The sequence below is a fragment of the Schistocerca nitens genome, chromosome 8, assembly GCF_023898315.1.
Source record: "Schistocerca nitens isolate TAMUIC-IGC-003100 chromosome 8, iqSchNite1.1, whole genome shotgun sequence".
Taxonomy (NCBI): Eukaryota; Metazoa; Arthropoda; class Insecta; order Orthoptera; family Acrididae; genus Schistocerca; species Schistocerca nitens.
This window is the reverse complement of record NC_064621.1, coordinates 29,319,084-29,339,231: the sequence shown is the minus strand read 5'-3', so window position 1 is coordinate 29,339,231 and position 20,148 is coordinate 29,319,084. Positions and strand designations below refer to the sequence as shown.

General features: G+C 41.0%; 1 protein-coding gene across 1 annotated transcript in view; it reads right to left on the bottom strand.

Annotated features, from left to right (window-relative positions):
• The window catches only part of LOC126198565 (uncharacterized), a 61,510-nt gene that overhangs the window by 41,024 nt on the left and 338 nt on the right, over nucleotides 1-20,148 (bottom strand). Inside the window, exon 2 of the mRNA XM_049934995.1 lies at nucleotides 12,406-12,914. Coding sequence (XP_049790952.1) covers nucleotides 12,406-12,914 — 509 coding nt within the window. The remainder of the gene's footprint in view (nucleotides 1-12,405; nucleotides 12,915-20,148) is intronic.

The window sequence follows — 20,148 nt, the reverse complement described above, 5'->3', positions numbered from 1 at the left end:
TCAACCAAATGTGTAAGTTAGTGCCAAATTATCACCATAAATGCATGCATCTCGTTGCAGCATCGGTAGAGTTTTATTGTTGTCATAACGAGCCCCACCAGTCCAAGCTGCCTTGGGCATCTGAACTCCATGGCCTTAATCATAAATATCAGTTTGTTACCGATGCTCATCATGATTCCTGTTCTGATTCTATGATCCGTGATGTCATCATTTGGTTGATTCCTGACAATGTGCAGTACAGTGTGAGCCTCCATCTTTGGACTGATGACCACAGCAGTTGAGTCCCATGGTGCTCAGAGCCATCAGAGCCTCCATCTTTGGCTGAAGTGTTACATATTGCTCAGTCTTTCAGGGTATCTCAAGCTGTTTGGGTGACATCACCACAGTGGCTCCTCTTTTTGCAGTTAGTTCTGAAAAGGAGGCTGATGTGGCAGCCGTACAAACGTGGCCTCTGCACCGCACTGGACAGCCATGTCCCCAACAGCAACAACCACTACAGCAACAGCAGCACTCTGTTCTCCCATATTCAATATATTGTTTCAAGCAACATAACAGGGCCACATCCCACAAGTGCTGGGCGACTTGCAACAACTGTAGCAAAAAAGGACATATAGTGTCTGTGTCATTCCTAGCCCCCTCCTGCAACCATGGACATGTATGTTAATTGTGTGTCTCCATTGCTTACAAATCATAACAAACTGTTCATCAAAGTGTGAGTGATGAAGGAAGTGCTCAGACTACAAATGGACTTGGGTGCAGCCGTGCCTTTACTGAATTCACAGCTTTTTACAGCTCTGCCTCACCATACAAGTGTCAATGAACTCCAAGCATTTTTAAGAAAAATTGCTTACTATCAAAAATTTATTCCATGTGTGACCCACCCCCCTCCATCTGTTGCTCTACAAGAAGGTACCTTCTCAGTGGATTCCTGCCTGTAAGCACACACATTCATGCTTTTGAAATCTGCTCCTTTTTTGGATACTTTCCCTCATGGTCACCATCTGGTTTTGTCTACTGACACCTCTCAGTATGGACCTGGAGCAATTCTCACACATGGTGCTTCTAAATGGCCAATAGCCTATGCGTCAAAAATGCTCAAGTCCAGCACCAGTCCCACGTTGAAAAGGAAGCACTTGTTATCATCTATGCTTCAAAAAAGTTTCATGTGTTCTTGTATGGGTCTAATTTTCACCTTATTACTGACCAGAAGCCCTTGATATTGTTGTTTAATTCTGCTTCATTGCCCAACAAAACAGCACATTGCCTCCAGTGTTGGGCCTTGTTTCTGTCTCACTTCAACTATGAAATACATTTCCACCGTACCGCGCAACATGCCAACACCGATGTACGGTCCTGGCTTTTGATGAGGCCAAATCCTACTTCTGATTAGGATGAACTCCTCTGCTTTCAGTCAGATGTTGAGGAGCAACTTAAGTGGAAGGGTTTCCTATTATGTGTTCCTGGATCACGGCTGCTACTGCTGCTGATCCAGTTTTGTGTCAAGTTGTTCACCTCAGTCAGCATGGTTGCCAGACAGGCCTCTGGGCAGGGCTTCTGGTTCTTTTTGTAACTATTTTGTCCTCAATCACCTGCTTTTGGTATCTGATGGTATTGTTCTCTTAGCTATGGATCGGTTGTCACCTAAGGCTGTGATCCCAGCTGTCCTACAGCGAGATGCGCTTCAGCTACTACACCAAGGACATTGGGGGTCTCACATACCAGTCAGCATGTTTTTTGGCCCCAGCATCAATGGTGACATTGTACATCTTGTTAAGGTGCTAAAGGCACTGGTCCAGCTGGCGGTGGAGTTAACAGAGGCAGAGAAGCATTGTGGGAAGGCCTGGCAGCAGACACCAGGGGCTAGATCCTGGAGCAGTGCTACCCAAAAGGCAGTGTCGCAGGTGACACACTCTCTGTGACCTGCATTGCTGTAGCCATGGGAATATGTCCACATTGATTTCTTACTGGTTGTTTGTTGTCACCTCTTCACAGATTCTGTGCCCATGAAGGCATTCACCATGTGACTTCTCCTCCTTTTCACTCTCATGCTTGGTGAGGTCGAATAGGTTTACACAAGTGGGGGATAGCAATCTGGCTGAATTGCCCCACGGACGCCAGCCTCGCACCCTCCTGCATCTGCCCGTGCCACCCCTCAATGGAGGTCAGCAAGGCCCTTGTCACAGTTTGCTCCTGGCTCTGTGGTCTCGGCTCAGGGGTTTGGCTGCCGACAGAAGTGGATTCCAGCTATGGTCCACAGACACTGAGGCTGCCACCTCTGTATGATGCACACCAGTGATGGGTTCACGGTGGTCCACCATGACCAGCTGCATCCTTGCACCATAGCAAGGGCTGCTGGTGGCTTGTCCCCCTCCTCCTCAGTGCCTGTTTTAGCCTCGTGGGGTATCCCGGCTGTGGGGCAGAACCACCCTTCTTGCAGATGTTACCGTCTCCTGCCTCTCCTCCGGAATCTAGCCCCTGGGGTCTGATGCTGGGCCTTCCCGCAATGCTTCATTGCAAGCAGTGACTCCACTGCCAGCTGGGCCAGTGCCTTTGGGACCTTCAACAACGGCGTCCGTGACCGAGCTGTTGGCGCCTTTACCATTCAGCTGTGCCAATTACACCTTTGTTCATCGGTTCTGTCCCAGAACATCCTTTCACCACTGCCGTCACGCGGTCTGAGTTGGCCGCTGCAGAGGCCACGGATGTTTTGACAGTTGCTCCAATTCCCACACTGGTAGAGCATCCTTTCCACAAGGATGGCGGTCCTATAGCTCTGTATGTGATATTTTGATATGCGCTGGGGCATAGCCTGCCATCAAGCTACACTTCAAATATTCCACCAACAATATCTGTGTAGGCCAGCCACCACCAGATGCCATCAGTGGTGGGTCATGTGACTTGTGCACATGGCATGGCATTTGTCGTGTCATCTACCCAAGCCCTCCTCTTTATAAACACAATGCAGCTGGCACTTGCTCTCATACTGTGTTCACGCTTTTTGTCAGAAACTGACAGAACTTTGGTTCATTGTGGCCATGTTGTTGTTTGTGTCTTACAGTACAATACATTATATTTTCAACATATGCAAAGTGAAGATAGCTACTCACCATAACATATGGAAAGAATCAATTACTGCTCACCACATACAGCACACCAGATACACACAAAAAGAATGCTAGATGTACTTAACTATCCAACTAAGTCCTTCAATATTATGAAAAGGATAGATTGCTACTCACTGTAAAGATAACACATTGAGTTACAGACAAGTGCAATTAAAAGACTGTTAAACATTTGCTTTTGGCCAAAGCCTTCTTCAGAAAAGACACATTCACACAACATGCACACATGACCACCTCCAGCCGCTTGGATCAGAAAGCAAATGTAACACTGAACGAAAGCAGCAATGGGGTAGGAATGGTGCAGAGAAAGGGAAGGGATAGCATGGTACAGGTGGGAAAAGAGAACAGCACTGACTGGCAGAGCATGCGAGGACTAGATTGTGGCAGGATAAGGCTGCCAGGTACAGCTTTGGGACACTGTGTGGGAGAGAGGGGGCAGGAAGCAGAAAAGGAAAGAAGAAGAGAAGGGAAAAAGGACCTTTGGGTACGTTGCACAATGAGGGTGAGCGAGTATGAATTTGGAAGAGGTGTGGAAAAGAGGGGTAGGAAACAGCTGATTGGAGGAGACCTCCCATCTGTGCAGTTCAGAAAAAGGATCCAGATGGCCTGAGATGTGAAATAGTCTTTGAAATCAAACATGTTATGTTCAGCTGCATGTTGTGCCGGTTTGATACCTTGTTCAGTTGTTCCAGTCCAGGGTAGGACAGTGGCAGTTCAGCAGCTTCAGCATACCGACTCTCAACCGGTCTAGTGAAAAAAGCACCAGTGGCCAAATGGATGCCACGATGGTGGATAGTGTTGAGACATGATAAGAGGGATGGACATGCAGACGCATAAACAAAGCACCCATAGCCGAGTTTCGAATGGACAAGGGACCAGTACAAACTGAGGAGGATGGTTCGATCGGCACCCCAGGAAGTACCATTGAAGACATGTAGAACACTAAGGGACTGCATACTGTGGGCTGCCTGGTAAGACACATGGGAGAACCAAGAGTGTTTCCTATCAAGCATGAGCCCCAGGAATTTTGTAGTATCAACGAACAGAAGAACAACAGGCCCAAGATGTAAAGATGGTGGGAGAAACCATTTGCGCCGCCAGAAATTCATAGAGACTGTTCTGTCAGTGGAAAAATGAAAGCCATTGTTAATGTTCCAGGAGTAAAATCAAGACACCACTGAGGACACCTGTCTCAAACTGCTCATTGAGACAGGTACATGGAGAACTGCAATAGTTGGCGAAATCGTCAACAAAAAGGGAGCTGGAGACGCCCGGCGGGAGACAGGCCATGATAGGGTTAATGGCGATAGCAAAGAGAACGACACTCAGGACAGAACCCTAAGGCACACCGTTTTCCTGGATAAAGGTGTCTGAAAAGCAGAACCCACACGCACCTTGAAAACTCGGTCTTTTAAAAATTCCTGAAGGAAACAGGGCAGGCGGCTACGGAAGCCCCAAGTGTAAACAGTAGAGAGGATACCAGTATTCCAGCAGGTGTCATAGGCCTTCTACGAATCGAGAAACACATTCACAGTCTGGGATTTCCGTAGAAAAGCATTCATGACATGGGTGGACAAAGTAGTGAGATGGGCAACTGCAGAATGGCGGACTCAAAATACACACTGTTAGTAAACTGCGAGACTCGAGCCACCATACCAGCCGGGCATGAATCATGCATTCCATCACCTTGCAAATGCAGCTGGTGAAAGAGATGGAGCAGTAGCTAGAAGGAAGGTTTTTGTTCTTGTCTGGCTTAGGTATGGGTATGACAGTGGCTTTTCACCAATAACCGGAAAATGTGCCCTCTGCCCAATGTGGTTGTACATGTTAAGCAGAAAGTGCTTGCCCACACGAGAAAGGTGCTGCAACATCTGAATGTGGACAACGTCTGGCCCTGGGGCAGAGGATCAGGATGAACTTAGAGCATGATCTAGCTCCCTCATAGTAAAGGCAGAATTTTAGCACACCTGATTCTGAGAAGGTATCGCCGGAGCCTCCTCCACTCGTTTCCGATGGAGGAAGGCAGGGTGATAGTGGGAAGAGCTCGAAATTTCCACAAAATGGCAGTCCAAAGTGTTGGAGATAGGAATAGGGTCCATGATAACATCGTCTGCTATTGTCAGCCCAGAAACTGGCGAATGGATCTTGGTCCCATAGAGCCATCGGAAGTTGGCCCACACAACAGAGGAAGGGGTGGAACTGTTAAAAGAACTAGTAAATGAAATCCAGCTAGCTTTTTTGCTGTCCCAAAGAATGTGATGACAATTTGCACACATCTGTTTATAATGAATGCAGTTTGCCATCATAAGATGATGGCTAAAAATGCGGAGAGCACATCTCTATGTGAAAATTGCATCACAGCGTGCCTCAGTCCACCAAGGGACTGAGGAAGTGTGAGGAATGGAACTTTCTGCAGCAGTAAGGACAACATTTGTGAGGTATTCCACCTGTTCATCACAACTGGGAAAATCCTGTTCTTCGAAAGTCGCCAGGGAGGAGTAAAGCTGCCAGTCAGCCTTAGTAAGCTGCCATTTAGGTGTGCACGCAGGTGGGGTAGCAGTCAGCAAACGGATAGCCCACAGAAAATGGTCGCTTGAGTAGGCGTCAGAAAGAATGGAGCATTCAAGATGGTGGGCAGGCTGGGCAGTGCAGGAGAGGTCCAATTGTGAATAGGTATGTGAGGAATCGGAAAGGAATGTGGGTGCTCCATTGTTAAGACAGAAGAGGTTAAGTTGATTAAGAAGGTCAGCCAAGAGAGTACCTCTCTGACAGGTTTTGGGAGAATCCCAAAGGGGATGATCCACATTAAAGTCACCAAGTAGCAGAAATGGGGGAGGCAACTGCCCAATAAGCTGAAGGAAGTCTGCCCTGGTGACATCGAATGGCAGAGGGACATAAATGGTACAGAGGGAACGAGCCAGGCGGGGAAGGAAAAGGTGAACTGCAACAGCTTGAAGACAGGTAGTCAGGGAAATGGGTTGACTATGAAGGTCATCCTGTATGAGCCGCATGACACCCCCATGAGGAGTGCCGACCTTAGGGGAAGGTCAAAACGAACCGGGAAGAAATATGAACACTCAAAGTGGTCGTGAGAACGCAATTCTGTATCCTGAAGACAGAGTACATGGGGATGCTGTGTTGCTAAAAGCAACCGTAAATCCTCTCTGTGGGACCGAAGGCTGTGAACGTTCCATTGGAGGAGAGCCATGATGAGGAAGAGATGAAGGGTGTCATCTCGGCAGCTGCCGAGTGACAGCTTGCGAAGACTTGCTGCTACAGAGCGCAGAAGCAGGAGGATCCTGCTCCATGAGGTCCACAGAAGCATCAGTATGCTTGTCCTGTCGGTCTGTGGAGTCCAACACAGAAAAACGTTTTTTGGTGAGCACCAGCGACACGGAGGGTGACATGGCTAAGGTATCACATGGCAACACCGTCAAAGAGGATCTTCGAGTTGCCTTTGGTGGATTTCTTCAAGCCTTTCCAGTTAGCAGATGATGACTCAGGTGTTATTTGACTGGAAGGATGTAGGAAGTCTTCACGAGAGTACTCTTTCTGTCCTTTCCAGCCTACCAGTTGTGTAGCTGTTGGCTTCACCTCTTGAGGCGAGAGTTTAACAGCTTGTTGTGCAGCTGGATGGGGGCGATGGGAATGCTACCTTGACACTGGGCAATTTCACAACCTCAGACCTGAATTTGAGGCCACATGTCTGTGTGGATATATCCTTCATGGAGCGAGGGGTAACAAGAAAACTATAGATGCCAGACGGGAGAACGTAGGGCTGTGATTAGCCAATAACTTGCAAGTGACTGGGCAAGGCACTTCTTCCTTTACCCGGATCTCCTGGACAGCCCGCTCATCAAGATACACAGGGCAATCCCGAGAGGAGGCGGCATGGCTGCCATTACAGTTGATACATCGGGGAGCAGGAGACGGAAAAATACCCTCGTGCGCGTCCCTACCACAGGTTACACATTTGGCTGGGGTCAACAAGACGTTCTAGTGTGGCTGAAATGGTGACACTGATAGCAGAGCATTGGGTTCTGAATGTACGGTTGGACTGTGATAATTTCATAGTCAGCTTTGATCTTTGATGGAAGCACCACTCTATCGAAGGTGAGAAAAAGAGTGTCAGTAGGCACTATGGAGGAATCTACCTTTTTCATCACCTGATGGATGGCAATGATGCCCTGATCAGAGAGGTAAGACGGATTTTGGCCTCGGTCAGACCGTTGAGCAGCCTAGTGTAAATAACACCATGGGAAGAATGGGTTCTATGGGCCTCGACAAAAACAGGGTAGCCATGGAGAAGCAAGGCGGCAAGCAGTTGCTGTGCTTGAGAATCAGAAGAAGTCTCCAAAAGCAAAGTGCATTCCATTAACAGGAGCAGGTTTTCACAGGGCTGTCAACTGCATCTACACCTTTCTGAATAATAAATGGATTTACTGTAGCAAACAACTGACCACCTTCAGTACATTAGACCACCAGGAACCGTGGCATTCTGTTTACGTTTCATAGACGCTGATTGTAAAGATGATTGGCTCACTGTGAGAAAATCCCCCATGATTGCCAGCGTCTCCAATGGCATGCTCCTTCCAACTGGGGGGGGGGGGGGGGGGGGGGGGGGCTTCACAAGGGTTGCACCCTTGTTAGGTGACTGTTCACACCTCAGGTCACACCCCCCAAACACCTGACAGAGGGATCAATTGGCTATTTGGAAAGGTAGCAGCTCAGGCAATCACCCTTCCCTGGGCCTGGCCTGTACAAGGGGGTACACATGAACCCTACGTGTCAACCCGGGGCTGGGAATTACGTTACACAGTCACTTGTTACACTTCAGATGCCTGGGCCAGCTTCCAGGAGCACACAGGGAGGAAGAAGAAAAAGAGGAACCTCAAACGCCAAAGTGGAGGTATGAGAGGAGAAGGGAAACAAAGAAAGGAAAATGGAACGAAAAACACTGGTGAGACTGTTCTTCCATCAGTGACAGACAATGCAGAACATTCCCAATATATCCTAGACATGTTCCCCAAGGGAGGGGAAAAAGAATAGCAAGAGGACAGACATGCAGCATAGAAGGAAAACGATTCTGCGAAGGTTGGGGCCCCACGGTAGCCAAGCATGAACCCGCCAAAGAGTGGCGAGTCCCCTGTGGGGATTGATGGCTGTGCCACTGATTTGTCTGTGTACCTTCCCTTCAAAGGAGAAGTAATTGCCAGTTAGGATAAATTTAGTAGTCGTATGAGGAATGAGGTAGTGGGTTTCTCCCAATATATGGCTGTAAATGATTTGCCAGATATCTTGCTATTTCATACGTGGGAGAATTGGAGAAACTGACTCATATGGTTTTTCGAAAAGTAATGTACATGGATGTCATTTTATAGAAAAACTTGAAAGGCTAATTCTGACTCTTAGAAGACATTCTTGTTAAGTTTCGACATAATGCCTTCATTCACTACGATCTCAGTAAACAAAGTTATGACTTTCCAGGAAATTTGTCTGCTCTTTTCAGACACCACTTTATTTCCAGTCAGTTCCAGTGAGGATGATAAATTTTACAAACAAATATATGGTGTAGCAATGGGTAACCCATTAGGTCCTACAATACCTAATTTCTATTTGGAGAAGTTTGAACAGTCAGCTTTAAGCAAATAAAGAACATGTCACTAGTATTGGTTTGTGGGCGACACATCTGTAGTCTGTCCATGAGGTAGAAAGCTGTGGACAAATTTTATGGTTTTCTAAATAATATAAATCCAAAAATCCAGTTCACAATGGAAATAGAAAATGACAACAAAAATACCTTTCTTGGATGTTTTAGTTATGAGACAGACTGATGAAAGTTTAGAACATAAGGTTTTCGAAAAGTAGTGCACACGCACAGATATTTACATCAGAACTCTAATCACCATCTACAATAAAAGAGAGATGTTATTAAAAGTCTTGTCAACAGAGCCAAAAGGGCTTGCACATCAGTATGCCTTGATGCCAAATTAAAACGTCTAAAGCAAACTTTCCAGAAAAGTGGCTACTCAGGGAAAGAAGTTAACGGAAATCTACGCCCAAATAATGAAAGATCAAAGGACAAGCATGAAAACTAATTATGTACAAATACAGTCTCTCTTCCTTTTATTAAGAAAGCAACAGGTCATATTGAAAAGGTTTTACAGAAACATGACATTAGACCAAGTTTTAGATCAACAAAGAAAATAGATCACACACTTTGACCTGTGATGGATAAATGCCCTCCTCTGTCAGCATGTGGCATATATAAAATTCCATGTATGTGTGGCAAATTTTATATTGGGACAACTAAACTACATGTGAAAACACTGCCTAAGGAACACAAAAGTCTTTGCTGACTAGGAAAAATGGACAAATCAGCTGTAGCAGAGCATGCTCTTGAGTCAGGAAGTCATGAAGTGAAGTTTTATGAAACAAAAATTTTACCTACAATGACAAGCTATTAACAACAGCTATGTAGCGAATCCACTGAAGTACAGAAACATAGGGATAATTTTAAAAGGACAGAAGGGACCATGAAGCTTAACAACATAAGGACAGTAGCTCTGCAGAATTCCTAAACAGTTTTTTAATCTTTGATGAGACAAAAATTGACTGTTAAGTTTTATCTTTGGCGAGGATCATCTCTGCTTACCACATGTCATTCTGGCTGTGCCCCTATTTCTACAGTATATGTGTCAGTCTAAGACATTTAACCCATCAGTTGGCAAGCCTCAATGGAGGAGCAACACCTGTGAAGATGTCCAGTGCAATACTGGCTGAAACATTAGGAACAGAAGTGTTCCGTGAACCACGACCTTATATCGGGAAAGGTTCACCTGCAGCACCGTGATCTGGTCATGAAAGCCTTCATTAAATATCTTATGTCTGTCTGAATGTTCATTAGAGTATTTTGTAAAAAAACTGAGTTAAATTGGACAAGAATTATTTTTTTAGATTTTTGCTAGCAATGTTTCCCCTTTATGTATTATATACTCAGGGTGACCCTATGCTAATGTTACAAACTTTCACGGCTGAGTGAAAAGAGTAAATGTATCAATTTGAGGAGATGGACCCTGGTGCAGGAACAACAGAGTCAAAAGTTATAAGTAAAATTTTTTCTCATGCCTTTGACAGTGGCCATCATCTAATGCACGATCTTTGCTTTCCATAATTTGAGAAGTGGTAGTGTTGACTAAAACAAGAAAAAAAATGTCTTGTACATATGGTCTCTAAAGTGCATATCTTAAGAACTACACGCAATTTTTCATTTTTGCTATCGTGAAACACATCTTATCTACTGAACAAATGCTCACAGCTCTTAAGGTATGTTCTTTTTAGAGCACATGTTTACTTGATGTATTTTCTTGTTTTGGGCTCCTACTATCTTCTCCCAAAATATGGAAACCGGAGAGCTTCCAGTAGAAGTGGTGAACTGTCAGAGGTATCAGAATGATTTTTTCTTATAACTTTCATTTTTTTTTCCTGGCGCAGGATCCCTTACCTCAAATCAATATATTTACCTTTCTCCCTCATCCCTGTGACATCATCACAAAATCATTTGTATATTTATATACTGAAAATATATGTAACCTATGCCTGTCTGAACGTTTATTAGAGTATCATGTAAAAATATGAAGTAAGCTGGTCAAAAACTTTTGCTAATACAGTTTCCTCTCTGTATATTATATATACTAAAGAAATATATAGTCTAATAGTCTATGTCCATCCGAAAGTTTATTAGAAAATTATGTAAAAATTTGAAGTCAATTGGTCAAGTAATTTTTTAGATTTTTGTTAACAATGTTAAAACAACAACTTATCTTTATATAGGATTATAGACCACAAAGAAACAGAATCAGCCACAAACAAGAATCTACCCAATCCAAACTGAAAATTTTCAACACGTCTTGTGAAGTTGGTTCCATGGCTTATATTTTTGTATCAATTTTTTGAAACAGATGTACTCCTGAGTGACACATGCATACAAGACAGCTCATTAATGCAGCATGACTCAACCTTTCAGCATCTGCAATCCAACACTAGATTTGGAGGATTGGGTTCTGCAGGATGAGATGAACCCTAGTACAAGATTCAGCTAAATGGCCCACCAACATGATGTAAGCCAAAGTACGATTATGTGTATCCTGTATGAGAACCACTACTACCCCTGTCACCTGCAATGATAGCAAGGATTATCAGTAGCAGATTTCCCTCTATAGGAAGGATTTTGTCAGTGGTTTCTGCACCAGACTATCACAATTATGGGATTTCTGTCATCAGCCCTCTTTACCAATGACGCAGTCTTTACCAGAACTGGCATCAACAATCTGCATCCCACAGAGACCACTTTAAACATCTGTTGTGGTACGGATGTGATGCATCTCTGTACTGCGTCTCTCTAATTTTTTCAGTATTTTGACGCTAAAGCTCCACAGTTACAAACCTTACAAATTGCCAAGAATAAGTAAATTCATTGCTACATTGACAAAACCAGAATCAGTGGGCCAATATTGCTTTCTGTCTTACAGGTAGCACACAAAATTACTCCTGAAGGTCTCTCAACAGCCAGAGAAGAAGTCTTCACAGACTTGAAGGAGTGGCAATATTGAAAGACAGTTTAATAATAAATCACTCTTAGAATTTTTGGCAGGATGGATTGATGAGTTTTTGCAATGAAAACCAGAGCATATCATATTCTGGTACCATTTTCAACATCCTACCTCTTCAAAACCAGATTATTTATTTATTTATTTATTTTTTTTGTTGGCTGCCTTGACAACAAAATACAAATATCAGCTAAACATACAAAAATAACTCAGAACATTTGTTTTTAATATTAAATCCTGCTTAGAAAAACTCTGCTCTGCATACCAGTCCCAAAGGAAGTCACTAATAACAACAAAACTTGTTTTTAATTTAGTCCTGAAAAATTAATTATTAAATGCATTGTGCAATACTGATAATAGTTCCACTTCTAAGTGCATTATATCAGTGTAAATGTAAATTTTAGTTTTTTTATATGTCAGAATGTATTCTGTACTGCTTTTCTTTCAGTAAATTGATCAGTTTCTGAATTAATATTTCTTTTTTACTTTTTGATAAGCTCATGTTCCTCCTTTAGTGTAATTACATGCCCTGTAAGGGGCATACCACAGTTTGAGATTTGCTGCATTAATGCAATGTGCAGCCCTCTGCCACACACCGCTTGGTGGCTAGTGGAGTATATATGTAGATGTAGAATTCAGAAACACACTATATAATGAGGTAATATGTTACTTACCCTATCTGATTTAATTATTGAGTAAATGTGCTCTTTTATCTGATTCCGTGTCTGATCTGATATTTTCGTGGGTCGGTTGTCATGCTTTCCTCGCCCATCACGAGGATACATAACATTCTGGTCCTGTTTCTGGCACAGTATCCTAATCTTATGTGCAGAAATACCATGAATATGTGCAAATGCTAGCCTGCAGACCTGCACTTCCTTCCCTCGGTGCCTGACAAAGTAACGATAGCTGCATGTTCTTCGATCACTGTCCTTGCATCTTTTTCTTGCAATATCGTATTTACGTATCAGGCCAAACAAGTAAGCATTCTGCTCATCATGGCTCTTCAGTGAATAATATCCATCAAAAAGCTTGTTTCTGACATCTTCTGTTACAATTTTGTAACATTTACGACGACATTTGCAGTCCTCTCCAATTTTTCTCTCCTGAACAACATCACCTTTGCTATTTATGTATGACTTTCCTGCTACTCTCAATCTTTTCCTCTTTTCTCGTTGCCACTCTGAAAATATGAAAATAAATTTTGTCACCATCAAGGTTGTCACTTGGTATGAAGTTTACATACAAGCAGTGCCAAAAGCATATAAAATCATCATCACTGTTTAATGAGTTCAAAGACAGAGATGGGAAAGTACTGAAGATAATGTATTTAGCACTTTAGTAACACAAGAAGTTGAGAAACTAAGAATGTACAGAAACAGTAAGTGGTGAAACAATGACAAAGCTGGCTAGAAATTGTAATAACAAATAGAGAATTGTGGCAAATATCAGAATGAAAATAACAGAAAAAACATGTACTCTTGATAACTGGGGAAAGCATTGAACAACAGAGTTAACCAGTAAAAAGTGAGAGAGACAACAACAACAACAAAAATAGGAGTAGGAGTAGGAGTAGGAGTAGGAGTAGTAGTAGTAGTAGTAGTAGTAGGTTGGATATTATTAAGACAGAATAAATTGTGGTGCTGTGCAAAAAACAAAATAAAACAAATAAAGAAAATGACATAGAAATTAGAAATCTGGCAAATGAAGAGTAAAACACAAATACAAATGAAGAAGTAAGTAAAAAAAAGAAGGCAAGGCATTGACACAGTTAACAACAACAATGTACAATACTTTCTATTAGTACATGATTGCAAATTCTTTTCTCGTATGACATCCTGCAAGCCATAGGTGAAGGGCAATAGGCATATTTCATATTTTCAGATTTTCGAAAAGTGTCTGACACGGTGCCCCACTGCAAACTGTTGACAAAGGTCTAAGTGTACAAGTTTGGTTCCCAGGTATGTGATTAGCTCGAAGGCTTCTTAAGTAACAGAACCCAGTATGTTGTCCTCGACAGTGAGTGTTCATCAGGAACAAGGGTATTGTCAGGTATCCCCCGGGAAGTATGATAGGTCAGGTCTTATTCTCTATATACATAAATTGTCTAACAACGGAAAATTCAGGATGGAATAATGCCAACATTATGAAGAGAATAGGCTGCTACTCACCGTAAAAAGGAGATGCTCAGTCACATATAGGCACAACAAAAAAGCTGTTAACAAGCAAGCTTAGGGCCAAAAGGGGTTCCTCTGAATTAGACAACGTATGCATACCCTTTCATTCAGATGCAACTCACACAAATGACCACTATCTCTGGATGCTGATCAAGGACTGACAGACAACATGAGCAACAATTTACAGCAGTTTGCTGATGATGTGATGTACGGGAAGGCATCATCATTGAGTGACTGAAAGGGGATACGGGTTAACTTCAGACAGAATTTCTAGTTGGTGTGATGAATGCCAGTTTACTCTAAATGTAAATTAATACAGACGAGTAGGGAAAATAATCCTGTAACATTTGAATACAGTATTACTAGTGTGTTGTTTGACACAGTCACATCAGTTAAATATCTAGGTGTAACACTGCAAAGCAGCATGAAATGGAATATGCACTCAGGTTGGTAGTAAGGAAGGTGAATGTCTGATTTTATTTTATTGGGAGAATTTTGGAAAAGTGTAGCCCACCTATGAGGTTGTACTGAAAAGTGATACCTCAGATTTTTTATGTGCAAACACTTACAGCTTTTTATTTAAAAACGAATGTTATTAACACTCTACATTTTTATTCTTCATTTCTACATATTTGCAGCTTGAAAGAGGACTCCGAACTGTTGTGTGTACCATGGCTGTGTGTAATGTAAGTATGTCAGTACTTGAGAAACAGCATGCTCACCAGCCTGGGACCCTCAACAGTTAGGTTCGATAAAAGAAGAAACAGCATGCTCACCAGCCTGGGACCCTCAACAGTTAGGTTCGATAAAAGAAATAGACGAGATCCACAGAGGAGCAGGGGAGTTTGTCCACATGTGGAGCAGCCTCTTCTTCAGCATGACAATGCTAGACCATGCACGAGCACTGTGACATCTTCAACAATCCAATGTCTTGCGTTCACTGTCATCGATCATCCTTCATAGTGTCCTGGCTTGGGCCCATCCAGTTTCCAAAACTTAAGGAACACACTTGAGGACTTCATTTTGACAGTGATGAAGTGGTGCAAGCAAAGTCAGAGGTGGTGGCTCCATCAACGAACTCAAACATTCTACAGTGATGGTATCACTGGACTGGCCTCTTGGTGGGAGAAGTGCATTTGTCACCAGGGTGATATATTCAGAAATAAGTATTTATAAATGAAAAATAAAGAAGTAGAATGTTAATAACATTTGTTTTACTTAGAAAGCTTTTAGATTTTTCATATTACAAATTGGGAGGCATTATCTTACAGCATGCCCTTGTATAGAGGAGATGTCATAAGGAATACTAGTGCAACCCATTCTTAAGTACTGTTGTAATGTTTGGGATCCCCAACCAGGTGGGATTAAAGGATGACACTGAAGTTATTCAGAGGCATGCTGATAGATTTCTAACTGGTACTTTCAATCAGCACGTAACTATTGTGGAGATGCTTTGTAAACTCAAAATGGAAATCCCTAGTGGGAAGATGATGTTCTTTTCGTGAGGAACTATTCAGTAAATTTTGAGAACTGGAATTTGAGGCCTATTGCAGAACAATTCTACTGCTGCCAAAGTACATTTTGCATAAGAGAAGAGAAATAAGGGAGTGAGATTTCGATTTTTACGGAGGCAGAGGGTTTTCCCTCATTCTATTTGCGAGAGGAACATGAAAGGAAATGACTAGTAATGGCTCAAGGAACCTTTCCCCGTGCACTGTACTGTGGCTTGCAGAGTATGTATGTAGATTTAGATGTATAATTTATATCTTAACAATTCTATTTCCAATTTATCCCTTGTGAATTGCAGCTTTTTCTGGCATGAATGACAGAGGATTCACACCCTTGCAGGGTCCAGTCGCAAAATGCAACTAATTCACTGCCTAACACCACGGCAATACCATTCTGGATCAGCGAGACAATGAATAGCAACTAACTAGCATTCATTAGGTTGTTTGATATATTTAAAAGTTTGTCTTCCTACAAATTTCCATAGGTTTCCAGTTGCTCGAAGCATTGTTCAGTTACATGACATTGTTAAATAGTATTTATAGAATATGGCTCAGAAATAGTGCACAATCAAGTTATTTAACAAGCAGAGACTATTAAGCCAAAATTTAACAAACTGATTTAGCAAATAAACAATTTAATTCCCTTGTAAATACTTCTAGCACACCATTTACAAATTATTTTGCTTGCTAACACAGTATACAGGAAAAATAATACTGATAATTACCACCAAATTGCAAGAGGGACAAGGACTTCTGCACATGAAGTGATTTTTGTACAATATACATAAGCAGGGTGGTGTTCCACTTGAATTATTGTATCTGTTTGCAAACATGTCACAAACCAAATACAGATAGCAAATGCCTACTAGTTGCCATATGGCAGGAAATTTAGGTAAACATATAAGAAAGATGTATGAAACCTAGAGTTTGGAATCAAGGGAGAGAAAAGATTTGGAGGATTACACTCAGAAATAGCACAGTTATGTTGTCTAGGTTCTCATCTAAAAGTACAGGACAAGAAGGAAAGAGTGAAATTCCAGCAAAAGGCAATATTTATAAAGGTGCAAAGGAAAGATTAGGCTTCAGTGTGCTGTTGATGGTGAGACCATTTGACATGGATCATAACTGGATAAACATGACGAAGCAAATTACTCTGCCTTTAAATTAAAAAAAATCTCACAATTCAAGAAAAAGTCACAATCTGAACTGTCAGAGAAGAGTTTGAAACTACTCCAATGTATAATCTTGACTGGTGTGAGATTTGAAAATAAGGTGGGAGAAAAGAGGGCAAATGTTAAACATAGGGGAAAGATCGACGGAAAACAGAAGTGTATAAGATACAAAAATTGTTAGCAAATGAGAAAATGGAAATACATTGTAAATTATTGAGAAGTAGATACTAGGGAAGGAAAATATGCAAAACTAGGAACAAATTATAAGAGAAAGCTAACATGTGAAAACATATGTATGCCAAGAATTGTACAAGCATAGAAACATGAATCAGCTTAAAAACATAACAACTTTTCAACTATAGCTTTTTCTAGCATAACTATAGAAACGACGACACAGTTACAGTGACGCTTAATATGTTTATAAAATATACATCTATTTTTAGACAAATCTCTTACTATAGGCAGAAAAGACCTTACTTAAAAAAAAGGGCTGTTGCTTTTCATAGGCAATACCTGGAGGCAATAATCTGTGGGAATATGAAACGGGATGATCACACATGCTCAGTCACAGGTAAAGTAGGTTGCAGATTGTTTCATCAATTGCATACTGTGCAAATGCAGTCTACAAAGGAGATTGCTTACCAAATGTCCATGTATTCAATCACTGAATATCACTCAAGTGTTTGGGACTAGACAGAACAACAGCAGATACATACAAAGACGATCAGCACAAACAGAAACCTGAAAAAGGCAGATGTCAACTACCAGGGAAAGGCTAATTTCAGGATGCAATATAGTGTGAAGAATCTATGAACATACTATAGCTTCTTTTGTACTGCTTCAATATGGACCATGAGGACAAAATTAGTCCAATTACAGAATGCACAGAGGCATTTAGTCATCCTTCTCATGCTCCATATATAAGTGGAATAAATTCTAATATGTGCTACAATGGGAAGTGCTCTCTGCCATGCACTTTACAGTGATCTGCAAAGTATTGACGTAGAAGTCAAATTCCATTCAGAATTCTAGACTACGAAGCAAAAGTCAAGATGAAACTATTATTATGTCTTGTATTTTGATACAAATTCCAGGTCAGCAGAAAAAGATTTCTATTATCAGCAACAAATATCATTACAGAGTAAATGTACTGACAAGCAAGTGTAAGAATGTCAGGATCAGTAAACAGTACTCTGCAAGGTATGTGGTTATCTACTTCTATAGACTGGTGACCTCAGATGTTAAGTCCCATAGTGCTTAGAGCCATTTGAACCATTATCTACTTATATAACATTCCTACCACACTGAAAGCCAGTTAACAAGTTTTGGGGGGAAAAAACCTCTGTATTCTACTATAGGTCACTTTCTCAAAACATTTTTCAAAGATTGAAACTGGTCTATAAAGAGAGTTGTTTCACTTGTCTCCACTTTTGTAGTTGGAGAGTACTACAGAATATACAAGTTCACTGGGAAATATGCTTTGAATCATTTACTGATGATGAGTAAACATCTTGATGATAGTCCTATAAAGTCAGCACAAGATTTTAATACTCCACTAGAAATACCATCATAACCAGAAGAATTAACAATATTTAGTGTGTCAATGACTTTTGTAATATTCTTAATGGTTCTATTTTTGAAACTGTTTATTAATGATGCATGTTGTGTCTACCAACATAAATTTAATGCATATATCTTTTTGTTTATTAGTAGATGCAATTTTTGCTGACTATGTATGACAGTACTAACAGAATTTGGTCATCAATTACATGTCCACGGCTGACCACCTGTCCGAGCCTTGTAAAAATATATTTGTCTCTATGTATATTTGAGCTATTTATTTTCATTGTATTATGATGACAAATCATTGTGATATGATAATTGGTGAATAAATAAACATATACATGATTTTAATATGTCATAATTTATTCCACAGCTGTCTTCCAGAAACTCTGTTTCTTTCAGATAAGGATTTTTATTTGTTTCTTGTTTAATAGCATTTCAAACTCTTTTTGCTTTATTTCTAGATTGTTTTACTTTTTCTGGCTGCATGTTTAAGAAATGTTTAAATAATCAATCTACACTGTCTACTTTATAAATCCTGTCCCAGCATTCTTCTTTTAATTTGTCACTAAACATGATGTTTAGAGTTATTGTTTATGATTCTGTGATACAATACTTCTCTTTCATGAAACATATGTCATATTTTACTGCTAACGTTTCACCGTCATGGTCAAATAAGCAATCATTCTAACATTCAGATCTAAACCACTGAAACGACATTTAGAACAAGGGACTCCATTCCTAATCCTATACGTGGAACCAAGGTCTCAAGGTCTCCACCATTTACACTCTTCCACAGAACATGCTCAATTTACTACATCTGCTGTAAATTTCATCTCTTCTGAATGTACACTGCAGCATCTCTGTACTGATGTTATTCTTTGTAAAAAGTGTGGCACATTTGATATACTTTTCTTTCTTTATGATGCTGGTGTTTGCCATTATATTCTTATTGTTATTGGCAATTGTATCTATACATTTACTACAATTGTATACTAATGTTGTGGATCAAGGAAATCCTCTCAAAAAAAAGGTAGAAAAATTAAGAAGCTATTTAATTTTGTGACAACTTCTGCATGTGATGTCATTAAAAGCTGCTAATGCCTGTGTTTAGTTTGCTGTCCTTTATTTTGCCACAGCAGTATCATACAGCCTACTTCATGTTTGATGCTAAAAATTCTGGAAACAAATGTAGATAGAAAGACCCATCATGTGACAGTCCTCTTAATATAAAACCTGTCAAAACTCCTGTGGATTCTTTTATAAATGAGTTTCCTCAACAACAGCATACTAGTACAATTATTCTTCAATAGTTTCAGTATCATGAACCTTGTTTTGAAACCTTGACCAAGTTTTATGAGTATAACTGCAGAAAAAGCTGGTACCTGGAAGCGACTAGCAGTTAACATTTGTACTGAGAGACTTTTAGCTGAACCGTTGCGACACAGGGCTGATGTAAAATGTGACCTGCATTAATGTGTACGCCAAACTGTTTTAAATCTTGGCATTAAATTAACTCTTACAACAGCAGAAGAAAATTCATGTTTAATACTTTGAATGGGGCATCGTAGAAGAGATGGAGGAAACAGAAGCCACTGGGCATGTAAAATTGTCTTCATACACTGTGCAAAAACGCTGCCAGATACACCCAATTTCTGGCTGATATAATGAAAAACAGCATGAATTGCCTCTATAATAACAGTTAGTAACACTAGCTTCTGCCAACATCAGTAAATAAAGTATCTAAAAGGAGTATTTCATTTGACAGTACACAGGAAATGTAGACAGTTGTTGCTGCTCTGCAGTATCTTGTGGGAAAACTATGATCGACTATCAGCCTGCCGAATATGGCTGATATCACTTTCGAAACATTGTGTCATGACAACAGTAGTTTACTTGGCGAACGGCGTTCTGCTTTAACCCTGCCAAGCTGCTATATGTGTACTGCAGTTGGACCGATTTAAAAGGTCTACCGCTAGAAAGCATATACAGTATGA